This window comes from Pristiophorus japonicus, chromosome 10, assembly GCF_044704955.1.
Source record: "Pristiophorus japonicus isolate sPriJap1 chromosome 10, sPriJap1.hap1, whole genome shotgun sequence".
Classification (NCBI taxonomy): Eukaryota; Metazoa; Chordata; class Chondrichthyes; family Pristiophoridae; genus Pristiophorus; species Pristiophorus japonicus.
In genome coordinates this window covers 219,952,433-219,974,156 of record NC_091986.1, presented here as the reverse complement: position 1 = coordinate 219,974,156, position 21,724 = coordinate 219,952,433, and the positions used below count along the sequence as shown (strand labels likewise).

The 21,724-nt window shown below is 48.8% G+C and overlaps 1 protein-coding gene across 2 annotated transcripts in view; it reads left to right on the top strand.

Moving 5' to 3' along the window:
- inppl1a (inositol polyphosphate phosphatase-like 1a) overlaps positions 1-21,724 on the top strand; it is a 199,438-nt gene that overhangs the window by 95,452 nt on the left and 82,262 nt on the right. For both annotated transcript variants that reach the window (XM_070892581.1, XM_070892582.1), the window contains exons 3-7: positions 162-312; positions 2,762-2,870; positions 13,903-14,043; positions 19,658-19,748; positions 20,602-20,691. In XM_070892581.1, coding sequence (XP_070748682.1) covers positions 162-312; positions 2,762-2,870; positions 13,903-14,043; positions 19,658-19,748; positions 20,602-20,691 — 582 coding nt within the window. The remainder of the gene's footprint in view (positions 1-161; positions 313-2,761; positions 2,871-13,902; positions 14,044-19,657; positions 19,749-20,601; positions 20,692-21,724) is intronic.

Here is a 21,724-nt window from a genome sequence, read left to right as displayed (position 1 = left end):
AGATGGTCAGTGCCCTTGCAATTGTAGCCAGCATCTTTGCTGTTTTTGGGAATGGAGGGGGAAATGTGCCGTCTGGCAGAAAAAGCAATGTGCAGCTGTTGGTTTGGTGGGAAATGGGAGGATGGGCAATGGTGATCAGCTTGTGCTTTCCATTAAAACAGACCTCTCAAGGCGTGCAGGTGAGACGTTTCAAAACCCTGAATGAGCTCATCATATCCTACCTCCAGCCGAATCAGGGTCTGGTCAGCACCTTGCTCTACCCTGTAGAGAGGGAGGACAAGAAGGAGACAGCCGAGGACAAGGACTACTCTGGTAACTATATATATATTTCTTTGGAGGAGAGTTGAGTAGTTTCCTCCGCTCAGTGGGCGCTGATGTTTTGAGACTGATACCCATTTGTACCCTCCCCCCCCCCCCCCCATCCGATATTTTTTAGCTGTTCAGTCTCTGACACCGTCCAAGCAGAGGATCCTCTACACTTGCATAGCACCATACTATGTGTCTCAAATGTCTCCGAGCTCCTTGTACAGTGGGTAACTTTGAATAAGAGCCCCATCTCTCGTTTTTGCTCCATCCAGCGCTGTGCTGTCTCCATGAGTCTGATCTCTGCCCCCGTGACCCCATTCTCACCAAACTGCTGATCACCCAACTTCCCTTCCTGGAGCCTCCATTAACTGACACAGTTAGTTCTCTTTCCTTGGGCACTGTCCCCCGCTGTTACCGTCCTTCCTCATCGTCTCCATCCCTCTGTCCTCTCTAGCTGCTGCCCTTAGTCAGCACTTTGGTGCATTTGAACCCGATCTAATCTCCACACAGCTGAATTTTTGTGGCGTTTCCATCTCTGAAGATTGCTGCACTTTTTGTTATCTACGACCGTCCTATCTATCCAATCACAGCCAGAGAATCACCTGCAATGGCTTCTCTTCCTGCTCTCGCACCATTACTTCGACTATCCCAAGTATCTTTCCTTGGCCCCTCCTATTTTCATCTGCATGCTGCCCCTCACCGACATTGTCCGAAAACACAGTGTCAGGATCCACTTGAATCATGGAATAGTACGGCACAAAAGGAGGCCATACAACCCATCGAGTCTGCACCGGCTCCTTCGGGGAGCAATCCAGTCCGTCCCACTTCCCCCCCCCCCCCCCCCCCCACTCTTTCCCCATATCCCTACACTGACGACACCCAGCTTTACCTCACCACCACCTCCTTGACCCTTTCACTGTCTCTTAATTGTCAGACTGCTTATCTGATATCCAGTACTGAATGAACTGAAATTTCCTCCAACTATAAATAGTGGGAAGACTGAAGCCATTGTCTTCGGTGCCTGCCACAAACTCCGGTTCCTACCGACGGACTCCATTCCTCTTCCTGGTCACTGTCTGAGGCTAAACTAGACCGTACGCATTCTATTTGACTCCGAGATGAGCTTCCGACCAGATCGCTCCATCACCAATACTGCCTGCATCCACCTCTGTAACATCGCCTGATTCCGCCCCGACCTCACCTCATCTGCTGCTGAAAACCTCATCCATGCCTTTGTTACCTTTTTGGACTTTACTATTCCTGTGCTCTCTTGGCCGACCTCTCATCTTCCACCCTCCATAAACTGCTCCTCATCCAAAACTCTACTGCCCGTTTCCTAACTCGCACCGAGTCCCGCTCACCCATCACCCCCAGTGCTCACTGACCAACATTGGCTCCCGGTCTGGCACCACAGAAATTAAAAATTCTCACGCTCCTTCTCAAATTCCTCCATGGCCTCGCCCCCTCCCTATCTCTGTAATCTCCTCCAGTCCCCACAACCCCCCAAGATCTCTGCGCTCCCCTAATTCTGGACTCTTGAGTATCCCTGATTTTAATCACTCCACCATTGGTGGCTGTGCCTTCTGTTGCAACTGGGCTTGTATTTACTGGAGTTCAGAAGAATGAGAGGGGACCTCATAGAAACGTTTAAAATTCTGACGGGTTTAGACAGGTTAGATGCAGGAAGAATGTTCCCAATGTTGGGGAAGTCCAGAACCAGGGGTCACAGTCTAAGGATAAGGGGTAAGCCATTTAGGACCGAGATGAGGAGAAACTTCTTCACCCAGAGAGTGGTGAACCTGTGGAATTCTCTACCACAGAAAGTAGTTGAGGCCAATTCACTAAATATATTCAAAAGGGAGTTAGATGAAGTCCTTACTACTCGGGGGATCAAGGGGTATGGCGAGAAAGCAGGAAGGAGGTACTGAAGTTTCATGTTCAGCCATGAACTCATTGAATGGCGGTGCAGGCTAGAAGGGCTGAATGGCCTACTCCTGCACCTATTTTCTATGTTGCCTGGGCCCCAAGCTCTGGAACTCCCTCCCTAAACCCCTCCACTTCACTTCTCTCTCTCCTTTTTAAGATGTTCCTTAAAACCTACCTCTTTGACCAAGTTTTTGGTCACCTGTCTAATATCTTATGTGGCTCAATGATAAATTTTGTTAATCGCTCCCGTGAAACACCGAGGGATGTTTTGCTATGCCGAAGACTCTGTATAAATGCAAGTTGTTTTTGGGGGGTGGGAAAGAGGGCGAAGAGTTGGGTTGTTTGAGCGGTGAGCTTTTGATGGGCTGAATGGTCTTTTCTCACCAGTGACTTATGACCCTGTTACCCGTTGGGCGATGCAGCAAACCCACCTTTATTCAGGACTTCTGACATCCTTCTGCTTTGTGCCGTTATTTGCTTGGGGACAGTTGTACACTTTTACGTTTGTTTATTATTTTTCCTTCTCCAGATGGCGAAGATGACAAGCCACCATTGCCCCCTCGCTCTGCCTCCACCAGCTTCAGTGGCAGTGCTGGCACTTGCCTTTCCCCAGTGGTGCAAGATGGGGCAACAGACAGGTAAATGCAATAAAATCCAGAGTAATTGAGGGTGTTGTGTAAGCGGAACAATGCCTCGGGGGGGGGGGGGGGGGGAGAGAGGAGTGGGTTTACATGATAGATGTGGGTGGGTTGCACGAAACATCGTGTACCATGAGAGCAGGCTTCAAATGGTTCATGAATGTCATCAAGATTGTAATGCATTCCTTAAACTTGCAGGCATGTGTTCTTGTGTAGAATTATGTAAAATTACAGCACATAGAAGGCATTTGACAAAGTGACACATAAAAGGTTACTGCACAAGATAAAAGTTCACTGGGTTGGGGGTAATATATTAGCATGGATAGAGCATTAGCTAATGAACAGAGAGTCGGGATAAATGGTTCATTCTCTGGTTGGCAACCAGTAACTAGTGGGGTGCTGCAGGGATCAGTGCTGGGACCCCAACTATTTACAATCTATATTAGCTGTTGTGTATGTATAATGTATGTACTGTAACACTAGACCACTGAATGTATCTTAACACTGTATTCACCATACCTGTACCAACAGAGGGTGCTACTGGTGGAGACCTAAGGGTCACCTGCACACTGCAGGTAACCAGGTATATAAGGGAGCTCGCCTCATTGTGTCCTCACTCAAGGAGCTGCAATAAACGGGCTACGGTCACTACAGTTCAAGTGCTATACCCTTACCTCGTGGAGTCATTATGACTTGGAAGACTCCAAGTCGTAATGACTCCACGAGATAAGGGTATAGCACCAAGTATAGCAGCCAAGTTTGCTGACGATACAAAAATGGGAGGCAAAGCAATGTGTGAGGAGGACACACAAAATCTGCAGAAGGACATAGACAGGCTGAGTGAGTGGGCAAAAATTTGGCAGATGGAGTATAATGGAAAGTGTGAGGTCATGCACTTTGGCAGAAAAAAAATCGAAGAGCAAGTTATTATTTAAATAGAGAAAGATTGCAAAGTGCCGCAGTACAGCGGGACCTGGGGGTACTTGTGCATGAAACACAAAAGGATATTATGCAGGTACAGCAAGTGATCAGGAAGGCCAATGATATCTTGGCCTTTATTGCAAGGGGGATGGAGTATAAAAGCACGGAAGTCTTACTCCAGCTGTATAAGGTATTGGTGAGGCCACATCTGGAATACTGCGTGCAGTTTTGGTTTCCATATTTACGAAAGGATATACTTGCTTTGGAGGCAGTTCAGAGAAAGTTCATTAGGTTGATTCTGGGGATGAGGGGGTTGACTTACGAGGAAAAGTTGAGTAGGTTGGGCCTCTACTCATTGGAATTCGGAAGAATGAGAGGTGATCTTATCAAAATGTATAAGATTGAGGGGGCTTGACAAGGTGGATGCAGAGAGGATGTTTTCACTGATGGGGGCGGCTAGAACTAGGGGGCATAATCTTAGAATAAGGGGCCGCCCATTTAAAACTGAGATGAGGAGGAATTTCTTCTTAGGGTTGTAAATCTGTGGAATTCACTGCCTCAGAGCTGTGGAAGCCGAGACATTGAATAAGTTTAAGATAGAGATAGACAGTTTCTTCAACGATAAGGGGTTTATGGGGAGTGGGCAGGGAAGTGGAGCTGAGTCCATGATCGGATCAGCCATGATCGTATTAAATGGCGGAGCGTGCTCGAGGGGCCATAGGGCCAACTCCTGCTCCTATTTCTTATGTTCTAATAAATCTGCCATTCGGCCCAGTGGTCCAAGCTGGTGGTTGTGCTCCACACTAACCACCTCCCATCCCTCTCCATCTCATACATAGAAACATAGAAAATAGGTGCAGGAGTAGGCCATTCGGCCCTTCTAGCCTGCACCGCCATTCAATGAGTTCATGGCTGAACATGCAACTTCAGTACCCCATTCCTGCTTTCTCACCATACCCCTTGATCCCCCTAGTAGTAAGGACTTCATCTAACTCCTTTTTGAATATATTTAGTGAATTGGCTTCAACAACTTTCTGTGGTAGAGAATTCCACAGGTTCACCACTCTCTGGGTGAAGAAATTCCTCCTCATCTCGGTCCTAAATGGCTTACCCCTTATCCGACTGTGTCCCCTGGTTCTGGACTTCCCCAACATTGGGAACATTCTTCCTGCATCTAACCTGTCTAACCCCGTCAGAATTTTAAACGTTTCTATGAGGTCCCCTCTCATTCTTCTGAACTCCAGTGAATACAAGCCCAGTTGATCCAGTCTTTCTTGATAGGTCAGTCCCGCCATCCCGGAAATCAGTCTGGTGAACCTTCGCTGCACTCCCTCAATAGCAAGAATGTCCTTCCTCAGGTTAGACCAAAACTGTACACAATACTCCAGGTGTGGCCTCACCAAGGCCCTGTACAACTGTAGTAAGACCTCCCTGCCCCTGTACTCAAAATCCTTCGCTATGAAAGCCAACATGCCATTTGTTTTCTTAACCGCCTGCTGTACCTGCATGCCAACCTTCAATGACTGATGTACCATGACACTCGGGTCTCGTTGCACCTCCCCTTTTCCTAATCTGTCACCATTCAGATAATAGTCTGTCTCTCTGTTTTTACCACCAAAGTGGATAACCTCACATTTATCCACATTATACTTCATCTGCCATGCATTTGCCCACTCACCTAACCTATCCAAGTCACTCTGCAGCCTCATAGCATCCTCCTCGCAGCTCACACTGCCACCCAACTTAGTGTCATCCGCAAATTTGGAGATACTACATTTAATCCCCTCGTCTAAATCATTAATGTACAATGTAAACAGCTGGGGTCCCAGCACAGAACCTTGCGGTACCCCACTAGTCACTGCCTGCCATTCTGAAAAGTCCCCATTTACTCCTACTCTTTGCTTCCTGTCTGACAACCAGTTCTCAATCCATGTCCGCACACTACCCCCAATCCCATGTGCTTTAACTTTGCACATTAATCTCTTGTGTGGGACCTTGTCGAAAGCCTTCTGAAAGTCCAAATATACCACGCCAACTGGTTCTCTCTTGTCCACTCTACTGGAAACATCCTCAAAAAATTCCAGAAGATTTGTCAAGCATGATTTCCCTTTCACAAATTCATGCTGACTTGGACCTATCATATTACCTCTTTCCAAATGTGCTGCTATGACATCCTTAATAATTGATTCCATCATTTTACCCACTACCGATGTCAGGCTGACCGGTCTATAATTCCCTGTTTTCTCTCTCCCTCCTTTTTTAAAAAGTGGGGTTACATTGGCTACCCACCACTCCATAGGAACTGATCCAGAGTCAATGGAATGTTGAATACTAGCAGCATAACCTTGTATTCCTTTCTCCCACATGTGTTTGTCTAGCTTTCCCCTAAATTCACAGTGTCCTGTGCCGTCACGGTGCAGCCTGTATTCAGGAAGTCCGGCTGCACATTCTAAAGCTAGAAGGGGAAGAGCAGCACAAGTGAGCTCGATCTGCCGCCTCGGCCTGTCTAACTCTCCGCGCCTCTACCTCTCCTACTTTTTTACGCTCCATAAAACCTATCCCTTCGACCAAGCTTCTGGTCATCTGCCGTAATATCTCCTTATGTGGCTCAGTATGAAAATTATCTTCGGTAACGCACCTGTGAAGCGCATTGGAACATTTTACTATGCCCTTCAGCCCCTTGAGCCTGATCCCAGAAAGAAGCTGCTCCTTCAGCAGAAGAGATAATTTGAGGGGGGAGGTGAAATGACTAACCTGCTAATCTCAGGAAACTGCTTTCGAACTGAACTACAAATGGCTGAAGCCAGAGAAACAAATGCCGCAAAATATGAGGGGTCTGGATAGGGTAGACGGAGAGAAACTCTTCCCATTGGCAGAAAGGTCGAGAACCAGAGGACACAGATTTAAGTTGATTGGCAGAAGAACCGAAGGTGACGTAGGAAAAAAATAGTTAACGCGCTGCCTGAAAGGGTGGTGGAGGCAGACTCCATTTTATCTGTCAAAAGGGAATTGGATAAGTATCGGAAGGAAAACAATTTGCGGGGCTACGGGGAAAGGGCGGGGGGGTGGGATTGGCTGAGAGTCGGCATGGGCCGAGTGGCCGCCTTCTGTGCAGTAACTCTGCTATGGTAACATCACAACTAGTGGTCACTGAGCACTGTGCTGGGGTGTGAACCCACAGATTCACCATTTTGTGCACACAAGCTGGGTTTCTCTCCCCCTGTACCCATCTTCTCTTCCACCTTCTTGAAGGTATGAACTTCCCGTGTGGTAGTCGGTGTGCAACGACCACCCCACATTAAAAGAAGTCGTGCACAGGCATCTTTCACTCTGTTAACATGAAGTTCGGGACCTGGAACGTCAGGACCCTCATGGACAACCCCAACAGCGGCAGGCCGGAACGCCGCTCCGCCATAGTTGCCCGGGAACTTAGACTATTTGTCCCACTGTTGGCAGACAGGAAGCAAAGAGTAGGAGTAAATGGGGACTTTTCAGAATGGCAGGCAGTGACTAGTGGGGTACCGCAAGGTTCTGTGCTGGGGCCCCAGCTGTTTACGTTGTACTTTAATAATTTAGACGAGGGGATTAAATGTAGTATCTCCAAATTTGCGGATGACACTAAGTTGGGTGGCAGTGTGAGCTGCGAGGAGGATGCTGTGAGGCTGCAGAGTGACTTGGATAGGTTTGGTGAGTGGGCAAATGCATGGCAGATGAAGTATAATGTGGATAAATGTGAGGTTATCCACTTTGGTGGTAAAAACAGAGAGACAGACTATTGTCTGAATGGTGACAGATTAGGAAAAGGGGAGGTGCAACGAGACCTGGGTGTCATGGTACATCAGTCATTGAAGGTTGGCATGCAGGTACAGCAGGCGGTTAAGAAAGCAAATGGCATGTTGGCCTTCATAGCGAGGGGATTTGAGTACAGGGGCAGGGAGATGTTACTACAGTTATACAGGGCCTTGGTGAGGCCACACCTGGAGTATTGTGTACAGTTTTGGTCTCCTGACTTGAGGAAGGACATTCTTGCTATTGAGGGAGTGCAGCAAAGGTTCACCAGACTGATTCCCGGGATGGTGGGACTGACCTATCAAGAAAGGCTGGATCAACTGGGCTTGTATTCACTGGAGTTCAGAAGAATGAGAGGGGATCTCATAGAAATGTTTAAAATTCTGATGGGTTTAGACAGGTTAGGTGCAAGAAGAATGTTCCCAATGTTGGGGAAGCCCAGAACCACAGGTCACAGTCTAAGGATAAGGGGTAAACCATTTAGGACCGAGATGAGGAGAAACTTCTTCACCCAGAGAGTGGTGAACCTGTGGAATTCTCTACCACAGAAAGTTGTTGAGGCCAATTCACTAAATATATTCAAAAAGGAGTTAGATGTAATCCTTACTACTAGGGGGATCAAGGGGTATGGCAAGAAAGCAGGAATGGGGTACTGAAGTTGCATGTTCAGCCATGAACTTATTGAATGGCGGTGCAGGCTCGAAGGGCCGAATGGCCTACTCCTGCTCCTATTTTATGTTTCTAGAATTCAGTTGAAAGAAATCTGGAAATATAAAGCTGGCATCAGTAAAAGTGATCCCGAAGCTGGTTTACGAATGTCCTTTTAGGGAAGGAAACCTGTCCTTACCTGGTTTGGCCTACACCTGACTCCAGCTGACTCTTAACTGACCTCTGAAATAACCCATCATCATTTGCAGTCCCCCAAAATCGGGAAGACTTGCTTCCATTCTAAAAATGAATTCTCAGGTGACTGAACAGTCCAATATGGGAATTACAGTCCCAGTCACAGGTGGGACAGACAGTGGTTGAAGGAAAGGGTGGGTGGGGAGTCTGGTTTGCCGCACGCTCCTTCCGCTGCCTGATTTCTGCATGTTCTCGGTGCCGAGTCGCGATGCTCAGCCCCCTTCAGGATGCTCTTCCTCCACTTTGGGCAGTCTTTGGCCAGGGATTCCCAGGTGCCGGTGGGGATCAAGGTGACTTTGAGGGTGTCCTTTGTAACGTTTCCTCTGCCCACTTGGGGCTCGCTTGCAAGTGACCCAACGAGACACTCAGTTGTATCATACCGCTAACTCCACGACCTTCTCGGTGCAGCTAGGGATGGACAATGAATTCTGGCCTTGCCGGCGACACCCAAATCTCAGCAATTTTTTTAATTTGGAGAGTGCTTCTATCAACAGCCACTTGCATTTCTATAGCATCCAAGGTGCTTCACAGGAGCTCTCTCAAGCAAAATTTGACACCGAACCTCATAATGAGCTATTAGGGCAGGTGCTCGATCAAAGAGGTACGCTCAGGAGCTTTTTAAAGGAGGAGAGAGAAGTGGAGAAGCTTGGGGCCCAGGCAGCTGAAGGCACGGCCGCCAATGGTGGCGCGATGAAAATCGGGGATGCTCAAAAGGGCAGAATTGGAGGAGAGCAGAAATTTTGTCGGGCTGGAGGAGATTAGAGATGGGGAGGGGTGAGGCCATGGAGGGATTTGAAAACCAGGATAAGAACTTTAAAATTAAGGCGTTGCTTAACCATGAGCCAACATAGATAAGCGAACACGGGTGATAGGTGAGCGGGACTTGGTACGTGTTTGGACACGTGGATGAGCTCTATTTATGGAGGGTGGAAAATGGGAGGCCGGCCAGGAGTGCGTTGGAGTAGTCTAGTCTCGGGGTAACAAAGGCGTGGATGAAGATTTCAGCAGCAGAGTGTCGAAGTCAGGCAATGTTACGGCAATGGAAATAGGCAATTCTGAAACCATGGTGGACTGTGCAACTGAGCTGAAAGGTGGTGCCTGCGACATTCCCCATAACAAGGCTCAGATGATGGGCAAACCATCTGAGTATTGCTCCTGCACTTCTGTCTGATCCCCCTGATTGGGCCTGGCCTTGTAATTTACTGAAGAGCACCCATTATTTTCTGTGTAATAGCAGCCGTTGCTGAACCACCAGTCAGATGTTTGTGGTTTCTCTGAGCACTGTAATCAAAGCATCAGAAATCTGTTTTCCTTCACTTCCCAGCACAATCTGCTGTTCTACTTGAATGATCATCAACTTTCAGCAGCAGTGGTGGGGGGAGGTAAGGGAGTGGAAAAAGTGGTAGTTTTTCATCTGGAACTGGAACCTTGTCGTCTCTTGCTCCACCCCCTATGCCTCCGCTCCGCCCCCCCCCCCCCACCCCCCCCCCCCCCCCCCTACCCTGGAATCCCAAACTGAAACAATGAGGATTGACTAATAGCCATCACCAGTGCACAGTTGACCAGACAGTTAATAGAATCAGTCGCTGACCCATACTACGATCTTTGCTGAATAGTCCACCCTTTCCTCTTGCCCTCCCGAAGCCGCTCTTTGCCATGCTCAAGTGACCGTTCTTCGATGTGTTTGGCCATCACAGCCAGGTCCAATCCTGCCATCGCTCGATCTGCACTGTATATGGTCACACCCGATTGATTGGCTTGTCGGAGCCACGCACGCCAGTCTCCGTCTTGGTGCTACTGGGGCGAGCCTCGTCCTTTCTTTGAATGCTTCTCGTCCCTGCCACAGCCTTTTAACTTGCTGAAGGTCGCCGCCCAGCTTCACGAATGAAAGACGAGCGCTTGGATGTGGTGCCCAGGATGAGTGGGTATCTTTGTGAGGACAGCTGGGTGGTCCAATTCCTTGGTCCGGTCCAATTCCTTGGTCCAGTCCATCTTGAACTGCAAATGGAAGGAGCCATTGACAAAGCTTAATGCTGCAGGCCATTGAAGTTGGTCTGAAGAAACCTTGAGATTTACACACTGATTGGAGTACTGCTGTCTGGATGAAACTTGGCAGTGTGGCGGGCTGGATATGTGTACCTGGAGCATGCTTTGTGCGTTTGTGTGCACATCAGCGTGTGTAGTTGAGCGTGAGTGTTGAATGGAGCTGGCTGACTTTGGAGTTAGAGTATTATTATTTTGAGTCAGGATATTTGCATACCCTGGGTGGTGGTCTTGGATGTGGAATTTTTCTGCAATAGTACTGTAAAATCCATTGGAACTCTGAGCTTGGATTGGCTATGTCTTCATCTGGAGTAGCCTGCATGCTCAGATGTCACCTTTACTGGGTGCTCCAGTAAAATTGAGGGGAGTTGGGATGCATTGCAGCAACTTCCCAAGTCGTCTTCGTCAGCACCTCCCAAACCCACGACCTCTACCACCCAGAAGGACATCAGAACATTACCACCTCCAAGTCTCTCTCTCTCTCCATCCTGACTTGGACATATATCGCCTGTTCCTTTGTCGCTGGGTCAAAATCCTGGAATTCCCTCCCTCTCAGCAGTGTTTGGGAGTACCTTCACCACACGGACTGCAGCTGTTCAAGAAGGTGGCTCACCACCATCTTCAGACATTTCGGGATGGGCAATAAATGCCGGGCTTGCCAGTGCCGCTCACATCTCGAACAAATTTAAAAGTGTATTTAGAAACATAGAAGCATAGAAAATAGGTGCAGGAGTAGGCTATTCGGCCCTTTGAGCCTGCACCACCATTCAATGAGTTCATGGCTGAGCATGCAACTTCAGTACCCCTGTATTTGGATCGTAAGTTACTTTTCCTCATTATGTTGCTATTAAGACTCAGTATCTTACCATCTCATCTTTGTCAGGATCTTCTGTCTCCCTTGTTCCCTGCCTTCTTGTAGTCTGCAGGATTTAAAACCAATGATTGCTATCAGACAATCAGTATTTCTTGATTTGCTGTGCTATTTTTGTCTTGCTGTCCTGCACTGTGGTCCTTGGCCCTCGAGCCTAAAAATAAATAGCTCTCTTGTGAGTCTGTTTTTATGTTTGCTTGCTCAACTTTTATGAGTTTCTCCATGGAAATAACTTTTATAACGCCTTTCACGACCTCGGGACGTCCCAAATGCTTTACAGCCAATGATGTACTTTTGATGTGTAGTCACTGTTGTAATGTAGGAAACACGACAGCCAAATATGTGCACAGCAAGCTCCCACAAACAGCAATGAGGTAATAATTAGATAATCTGCGTTTTTAGTGATGTTGGTTGAGACAAATATTAGCCAGGACACCGGGTGAACCCCTCTGCTCTTCGAATAGCACCATAGCATCTTTTGTGTCCACCTGAGGGGGAAGACAGGGTCTTGGCTTAATGTCTCATTCGAACTGCGCTGTAATGGCAGCCTAGATTTATGGCATACGTTGTTACCTATTGGAGTGGCCACACAGCAGGCAACTCTACCAACGCTGCTGCCAGGAGATGCACAAGGGAGGAGGGAGATCAGAGAATCGTACACAGAATGGGGACATTCAGGCCATTGTGCCTGTTTGGAGCTATCCAATTGATCCCACTACCTTGCACTTTCCCAATTGGCTACTTGCTGCACTTTATTCCTCTTCCCTCTTTGTGAAACTGCTGGGAAGCTCTCCTGACGGCAGAGGACAAGATTGGAAATGCACCACATAGAAGAATGGTGGATGCAAGTCATATCCGACAACTCCGTGACTGAGTTAACTGCGTGCCAGTGTGCAGTCTCCGTTTGTCCCTCTCCCCTCGTTCACAACTTGACCCATTGAAAGGGCATGGGGAAAGCTCAGGAGCATGGGACTGAGTTGTTGGCTCTTTCAGGGAGCTGCTGGTTGATGGGCTGGACAGCATTCTCCTGGGCTTTACGAATTCTGTTTGGATTGCAGCCAGTCTGGGTCTTACAATAGATGTTCATATTGTCACTATCGGCAAAGACGGCCTTGGAACTCCCACCATGCTATCATCTCCCGTCTTTGGAATTGAAGGCAAATTATTGATCTGGTTAGGAAATTGGCTGAGCAGCAGAGACGGAGAGTAGGGACAATGGGCATGTACTCAAATTGGCAGAACATAACTAGCGGTGCTCCGCAAAGATCTGTGGGGGCCTCGATTATTTACCGTATTTATTAACGACTTGGATGATGGGACACGAAGCCACATTTCTAAGTTTGCCAACGACACACAGCCAGCAAGGGAATCGTAAAATTACAAAAATATTAATAGATTAAGTGAATGGGCAAAACTCTGGCAAGTGAATTTCAATATAGGCAGTTTTAGGTCATCCACTTTGGACCTAAAAAGCATAGATCAGAATACCTTCTAAATGGTGAAAAGCTAGAAACAGTCAAGCCTTTGGTGTCCAGATATTTCATAGATCATTAAAATATCACGGACAGGGACACACAATAATTTAAAAGGCTAATGGATGCTGGGCTTTATATCGAAAGGACTGGAATACAAGGGGGTAGAAGTTATGCTGCAGCTGTACAAAGCCCTGGTTAGCCCACACCTGGAGCACTGTGAGCAGTTCTGTGCACCACACCTTAGGGAGGATATATTGGCCTCGGAGAGAGTGGGTTTACCAGAATTATACCCGGACTCCAAGGGTTAAGTTACACAAACTAGGATTGTATTCCCTGGAATTTAGAAGCATAGGGGGTGATTTGATCAACTTTTTCAAGATACACAGGGGAACAGATAGCATACTTCTGGTTGGGGAGTCTAGGACTAAGGGGACACAGCCTAAAAATTAGAGCCAGACCTTTCAGGAGTGAAATTAGGAAACACTTGTACACACAAAGGATGGTAGAAGTTAGGAACTCCTCCGCGAATGGCAATTGATGCTGGAGTTCAATTAATTTAAAATCTGAGATTGATAGATTTCTGTTAACCAAAGGTATTGAGGGATATGGGGAAACGGCGGGTATGTGGAATTAGGTCGCAGATTAGCCACGATCTCATTGAGCAGCGGAACAGGCTTGAGGGACTGAATGGCTGCCTCCTGTTCCTGTGTTCCTTGTCTGGTTATGGACTTGGTAACTCTTGCCTGTTGCAGACGAAGTGAATGGGAGAGGGCAGTTCATCCAAAGCCAAGCTCCACAATGAGTGTGAATTCCTGCACTTGAACACCCGTGGGAAGCAAGCATCCAAACTGCAATGCTGTCGAGTTACAAGGAGCTCTGGGAAAAGGGGTTCAATTTGAACCTTTTTGATCTGTGTTGTTGTCTGGCTATGTGTCGACGTTACGCAGATGTGAGAAAATAATAGTTGATATTTGGTTGTTGCACCAGTTCTTCCTCTTCATCCGGTTTCTTTTCTTCCTTCTCCACACAGTGCAGCCAATGGGATGACCACCATGTCCCACGAATATTTGAAGGCGAGCTACGTGTTGGACCTGGAGGCCGTGAAGGCAGGAGCGACCAGCCTCCCGCACCTCAACAAAGCATTAGTGACATCCTGCAAGAGACTGAACAGGTGGGCTGCGTCTAATGGAGGCCAGTGAGGCTCTCATCTTTTCACTATCAACCCAATATTCTCTGGAGTTTAGAAGAATATGAGGTGATCTTATTGAAACAGCTCCAGTATCGAAGCACTGACAACACTCGTTGGGTAGGCCACATTGTTCGCATGCCCGACACAAGACTCCCAAAGCAAGGGAGAAAATAGTTGCAGGAGTAGGCCATTTGGCCCTTCGAGCCTGCACCACCATTCAATATGATCATGGCTGATAATGCAACTTCAGTACTTCATTCCTGCTTTATCTCCATACCCCTTGATCCCTTTAGCCGTAAGGGCCACATCTAACTCCCTTTTGAATATATCTAACGAACTGGACTCAACAACTTTCTGTGGTAGAGAATTCCATAGGTTCACAATTCTGAGTGAAGAAGTTTCTCCTCATCTCGGTCCTAAATGGCTTACCCCTTATCCTTAGACTCTGACTGTGATCGAGGAAGACTTCCACTCTAAGGAAAGGGTGGGTGGGACTGGTTTGCCGCACGTTCCTTCTGCCTGCGCTTGGTTTCTGCATGCTCTCGGCGATGGTGCTCAGTGCCCTCCCGAATGCACTTCCTCCACTTAGGGCGGTCTTTGGCCAGGGATTCCCAGGTGTCGGTGGCAATGTTGCATTTTATCCAGGAGGCTTTGAGGGTGCCCTTGAAACGTTTCCTCTGCACATCTGGGGCTTGCTTGCCATGTAGGAGTTGCGAGTAGAGCGCTTGCTTTGGGAGTCTTGTGTCGGGCATGCGAACAATGTGGCCTACCCAACGAGTGTTGTCAGTGCTTCGCTACTGGAGCTGTTGGCCTTTGGTGCATAATCTCAGGATAAGGAGTTGGCCATTTAAGACTGAAATGAGGAATTTCTTCATTGGGAGGGCTATGGATGCTCAGTGGTTGAGTATATTCAAGGCTGAGATCGCGAGTGGAGCTGAGGCAGAAGGTCCGCCATGATATTGAGTGGCAGAGCAGGCCTACTCCTGGTCCTATGTCTCATGTTGTGATCTGAAACCTGGTTCCAGAGATGAAAGGCCAAGAGTTATAGGTGGCATGGTGGTGGAGCCTCTTTGGCACAGATCGCCATTCTCCCCTCTGCTCCAGCAACCAGGAATGGTGGTTCAGTTTTACCAGCGTCATTGAGCTCTTGATCTCTGAACTCCTCAACCCCCCCAACTTCAAATCCTGAGTCAAGCCCCAGCCTGCAGCTAGCTTGGGAGTGTTGCTCCTGGACAGTTGCTGCAGGCCCTCCTCCCACTGGAGTGATTGATTTGGACAGGTTGGCTGCAGAACGTGCAGAGATTAGGGGCACGAGGACACCAGAGAGATGGAAGGTGGTTTATTTGTGGTGCTCCCCAGCATTAGATAAGGAGCATTATACGGTGGTTTTATGTTGAGAGCATATATTATGTTAGGAGCGGCGGGCCCTGCAACATTGTGGCGAAGGTGCGGCGAACGAGGGTACGGGGCTCAGAAGAGGCCAGGGGCAGCACGGGCCCAGCCCACACGGCGATATGTGTGCGCACTAGGTCCGTGCAACAGAGCAGGTCTCCAGTCGTCCTGGTTCAACCCTTGCCACTGGATAAAGACCTAGCTCTGTCAAGCCAGTGTGATGACTGGTGTGCAACGGCCACCACACGTTAAAAAAAAAAAAAAATCCACGCACAGGCAACTTCCACCCCCTCAATTGGAGTTCAGTACAAGGAACATCGGGTCCTTCATTGAAACATCTGTGAACTCTTGTGGAAGCAAGTCATTCTCATTCGAGGGACCGCCCATGATGATGATAAGGGCATAGGAAATAGAGTATGCCTCGTAGTTTGCCAACACTTGACTGGACTCACGTGAAGGATGGCTTCTTCAGTGAGGGACCAGAGAGGGCTTTTAGAGACGGGAGATCATTTCAGCACCTCGAGCTTGTTCCGCCATTAAATCAGATTTACGAGGATGTTGCCAGGACGGGAGAATTTTAGCTATGAGGAAAAATTGGATAGGCTGGGATTGTTCTCATTGGAACAGAGGAGGCTGAAGGGAAATTTAATTGAGGTGTATAAAATTGAGGGGCCTAGATATAGTGGCTAGGAAGGATCTATTTCCCTTAGCAGAGAGGTCAATAACCAGACGGTGTATATTAAAAGTAATTGGTCGAAGGATTAGAGGGGAGTTGAAAACTTTTTTTCACCCAGAGGGAGGTGTGGGTCTGGAACTCACTGCCTGAAAGGGTGGTAGAGGCAGAAACCTTCACCACATTTAAAAAGTACTTGGATGTGCACTTGAAGTGCTGTAACCTACAGGGCTATGGATCAAGAGCTGGAAAGTGGGATTAGGCTGGATAGTTCTTGTCGGGCCGGCACGGACACAATGGGCCAAAATAGCCTTCTCCTGTGCTGTAAATTTCGAAGATTCACTGATCTGTAAATCCACTCCATTTACCTGCCTTCGCTCCCTATCCCTTGATACCCTTACCTAAAGATAGGAAAGAACTCTCATTTATATAGTGCTGTTCATGACCTCTGGACTTTCCAAAGCCAATGAAGTGCTTTTGATATACCTTCAGTTTTGTAACTTAGGAAATGCGACATTCAATTTGCGGATAGCAAGATCCCACACAACTTGCATTTAGATATCGTCTTTAACGTAATATAAAGTGTCCCAAGGCGCTTGAGATAAATTAGCAGTTAATCTGTTTGTAAAATTGGTTGAGGGATAAATATTGTCCAGAACACCGGGGGTAACACCCCTGCTCATCTTGGAATAGTGCTGAGAGATCTTTTACATCCACCTGAGAGGAACACGGACAGGAGGAGGCCATTCAGCCCCTCGAGCCTGTCCCACTATTCAATTAGATTTTGGCTGATCTGTATCTCAACTCCATTTATCCGCCTTTGTTCTGTAACCCTCAATAACTTTGCCGAACAAAAATCTATTGATCTCGGTCCGAAAATTTCCAATTGCCCGCTCCCTCAGCCTCAACAGCTGTTTTGGGGGGCGGGGGGTGGGGAGAAAGAGTGTTCCAGATTCCCACTGCCATTTGTGAGAAGAAATGTTTCCTGACATCACCCCTCAACAACCGGGCTCTAATAAGGTTTCGCCCCCTTGTCTGGACTTCCCCCACCCACCAGAGGAAATAGCTTCTCTCTATCTACCTCATCGAATCCTTTAATCACCTCGATCAGATCGGCCCTTAATCTTCTAAACTTGAGGGAATTCAAGCCCAAGCCCCCGTACCATTCTGGTGAATCTGCGCTGCTCCAAGGCCAATATATCCTTTCTGAGGGGTGGGGCCCAGGACTGAGCAGAGGGGGCCTTGATATAACGTTTCATCTTCAGAAAAGGAGGAAGGAATGTGCAGGGGGAGGGGAGAGGATAAAATGCTGCCTTTGAGTCAGTTGCGATCAGTTTATACTGCAGTGTTTCCTATGCTCAACTGATACTGGAAGTCAGATAAGGGCCAATTAATTAATTAACGTTTGCTCAGCACAGCCGCCCCACCGTCCCCTCCGCTTTAGAGAAGAAAAACAGAGAGAGACTCTGGATGGAAGCCGTTTATCCTTTGCTGCCTCCACAGTCATCTGCTGTGTGAAGTCTTAAACCGCTCGGGCGAGATGCAGAGAAAAGCACCAGTGTCCCCGGCTTCAGCCGCAGTCTGAGGAGAGGAAGTGATTCATGTGTTGTTGCAGCTGCAGGCAGGTCAAGAGGAATCCCAACACACAGCCACGCTTCTTATAAACCCAAACACCCCTTGCAGTCCTTGTGATTCTTGGCTTAGGAGGAACTGAGAGCTGGAACCGTCCCCTCTGTCCAACATTTGACATTCCTCTTTGCACAAGCTCCCTTCAATTACCCTCAATGTGCTCGGGGTATGGGGGTCACACAGTATTTATTACATAGAATTATATAGAGGCTACCTCACAGAAACAGACTATTCGGTCCAACCGCTCCGTGCCGGTGTTCATGCTCCACACCAGCCTCCTCCTACCCCTCTACCTCATCCCATTACCATATCCTTCTATTCTTTTCCCCCCTCATCGTTTATCCAGCTTCCCCTTAAATGCATCTTGCTATTTGTTGTGGTAGTGAGTTCCACATTCTCACCACTCTGGGTAAAGCAGTTTCTCCTGAATTCCTGATTGGATTTATTAGTGACTCTCATATTAATGGTCCCTAGTTTATGGCCCTTCCCCAGTTGCCACGAGGGCTTTGAGAGCCAACAACACAAGGGGGACTGGAGTCACGTGTAGGCCAGACCAGACAGGGAAGACAGGCTTCTCTGGAGGACGCGAGTGAACCATTTGAGTATCTCAATCTGGCAGCATTTAATCAGGTGCCAGGCCCACAAATCTCCAGATTCATTCAGTTCCGTTTCACATCCTGCCCCAGTGGGACTTGAAGTCTGGATGTTTGGAGATGGTGGCCGTCCTACAATGCCGCATCCAAGTGGCTGCTGCTCAAGAGCCAGTCCGGGCCGAGCACGTGGACAGGTTAGTCCACCGCGGGGGGCATCACTGGCAGAACAGACTCGGTCCCTCCCCCACCAGCACACTCGCACACACAAATCCGGCGCCTCGTCCCTTCTAACCCACCCCCAAACCTGGAGTCGCTTCCCACCAGCCCCAAGCCTGGTTGTCGGCACAGATGCTCTTTGACGAAATGCTTCATTAAACACAAGCCATTTGGCATGCAACGCACGAGGACCAGCCCATTGACTTGTAGCTAAGACTTTACAACCCCGCTCGGCTCAGTTGATGGTCACTCTTACCTCTGCATCACCAGGTAATCTAGGCTGACACTCGAGCACAGTTCTGAGGAAGTACTAAAAGACTTGCATTTCTATAGCACCTTTCACGTCCTCTAGACGTCCCAAAGTGTTGTACAGCCAGTAACGTACTTCTGAGGTGTTGTCACTGTTGTACTGTCGGAAACGCAGCAGCCAATTTGCGCACAGCAAGTTCCCACAAACAGCAGTGTGTTTTAGTGGTGTTGGTTGAGGAATAAAAATTGGGCCAGGACACCGGGGAGAATGCCCCTGCGCTTCTTCCAATAGTGCCGTAGGATCTTTTATCTCCAGCTGAGGGAGCAGACGGCGCATCGGTTTAACATCTCATTCGAAGCACTGCCCCTCCGCCAGTGCGGCACTCCCCTCAGCACTGCCCCGCTGCCAATGCGGCACTCCCTCAGCACTGCCCCTCCGACAGTGCGCTGTCGCTCCCTCAGCACCGCCCCTGGAGTGTCAAACTAGATTTTTGTGTTCAAGCCTCTGGAGAGGGACTTGAACCCACAAATTTATGACTCACAGGACAGAGTGCTACCCACTGAACTGTGGCTGACACATATTGCCTCATTGTCTCAATTGAGAAGTCAAAGTTTGGTGCTGTATCTGTTCTGCTGGAATGTTGAAGATCCCGTGTAAGGAGCTCAGTGTTCTGGACAATATTTTGCAGCGGAGTTCAAATTCTCAAACTCCGATGGTGGAATTTTAACTCTGGATTATTAGTCCAGTTTAAAAAAAACACTGCATTACCTTACCCTATAATATTACCTGGTAACTGTGAAATAACCTGCCTGTTGTTTATGTAAGGTTTCTTTCTCCTTGCAGTGAAGTTGATAAAGTCCTCGCTGGCCTGGAAATATTATCCAAGATATTTGACCAGCAGAGCTCTCCGTTGCTGACACGACTTATCCAGCAGGTACAACTAGCATGTTCTGTTTTGATAAACATATGCACCATTTGTTTAGCTTGTGATACCCGTCTTGCCTTTTGTATAATTATGCACTCTGTCAGCGCGATTAGCATGGATGAACCTCTCCAGCCATATGCCTCCTCCTCTGATACCAGACCAATTCCCGTTCACCCTTCACCGCCCGGTTTTAAAATGATCACCCTTTGTTTCAAATCTCTGCACTGTTCGATCAAGCACCCAGGTCAGATACGATATGAATATAGAAACAGTGCACACCTCTACGGTGTTCCAAAAATATGCCTGAGAATTTCCTTCGTAGTTGCACCTCCTAATGAACCAGTATAACTGTGTTCCATTCCACGCGGAAACCGTTCCTGCAGTCTGAGATGAATCAACAGATAATCTATTTTAGTGATGTTGGTTGAGGGGTAAATATTTCCAGGACACCGGACAGAACTCCCCTGCTCTTTACAGGAGCGATTATCAAATAAAATTTACACCGAGCCACATAAGGAGATATTGGGGCAGGTGACCAAAAGCTTGGTCAAAGAGGTCGGTTTTGAGGAGAGAGTGGCGGAGAGGTTTAGGGAGGGAGTTCCAGAGCTTGGGGCCCAGGCAACTGAAGGCACGGCAAACAATGATTTTAAAATCGGGGATGCTCAAGAGGACAGATTTGGAGGAGCCAATTCAACTTTTCCAGGATCAATTTCCCTGCATTTTGAAGCTTTTTAAATTCTGACAAATTATGAATTCATTGGGATGATCCGGGTTTAATGGGTTGCTCTGGGTGATGGATTTACTGGGATAATCTGGGTTTAATGGATTTACTGGGATGATCCTGGTGATATGTTTTTTGCAGGCCAGCAGTCAGGGTGGTGATCAGGAGTTGGAAAACCTGGTTGTGAAGCTCTCTGTGCTGAAAGACCTCCTGTCATCCATGGAGAGGAAGGTGAGAAGCCTCCCCCTGCCCCCACTTCTCCTTTCTCTTCCCTCCCCCCCCCCCCTCCTTTCTCTTTTCTCCTCCCCCATTTCTCTTTTTTCCCCCTCCCCCCCTCCTTTCTCTTCCCCCCCCCTCCCCCCTCCTTTCTCTTCCCCCCCCTCCCCCCTCCTTTCTCTTCCCCCCTCCCCCCTCCTTTCTCTTCCCCCCCCCCTCCTTTCTCTTCCCCTCCCCCCTCCTTTCTCTTCCCCCTCCCCCCTCCTTTCTCTTCCCCCTCCCCCCTCCTTTCTCTTCCCCCTCCCCCCTCCTTTCTCTTCCCCCTCCCCCCTCCTTTCTCTTCCCCCTCCCCCCTCCTTTCTCTTCCCCCTCCCCCCTCCTTTCTCTTCCCCCTCCCCCCTCCTTTCTCTTCCCCCTCCCCCCTCCTTTCTCTTCCCCCTCCCCCCTCCTTTCTCTTCCCCCTCCCCCCTCCTTTCTCTTCCTCCTCCCCCTCCTTTCTCTTCCCCCTCCCCCCTTCCTTTCTCTTCCCCCTCCCCCTCCTTTCTCTTTCCCCCTCCCCTCCTCCTTTCTCTTTTCTCCCCCCCCCTCTCCTTTCTCTTTTCTCCCCCCCCTCCTTTCTCTTCCCCCTCCCCCCTCCTTTCTCTTCCCCCTCCCCCCTCCTTTCTCTTCCCCCTCCCCCCTCCTTTCTCTTCCCCCTCCCCCCTCCTTTCTCTTCCCCCTCCCCCCTCCTTTCTCTTCCCCCTCCCCCCTCCTTTCTCTTCCCCCTCCCCCCTCCTTTCTCTTCCCCCTCCCCCTCCTTTCTCTTCCCCCTCCCCCCTCCTTTCTCTTCCCCCTCCCCCTCCTTTCTCTTCCCCCCCTCCCCCCTCCTTTCTCTTCCCCCCCCCCCCTCCCCCCTCCTTTCTCTTCCCCCCCCTCCCCCTCCTTTCTCTTTCCCCCCCCCTCCCCCCTCCTTTCTCTTCCCCCTCCCCCCTCCTTTCTCTTTTCTCCCCCCCTCTCCTTTCTCTTTTCTCCCCCCTCCTTTCTCTTTCCCCCCCTCCCCCCTCCTTTC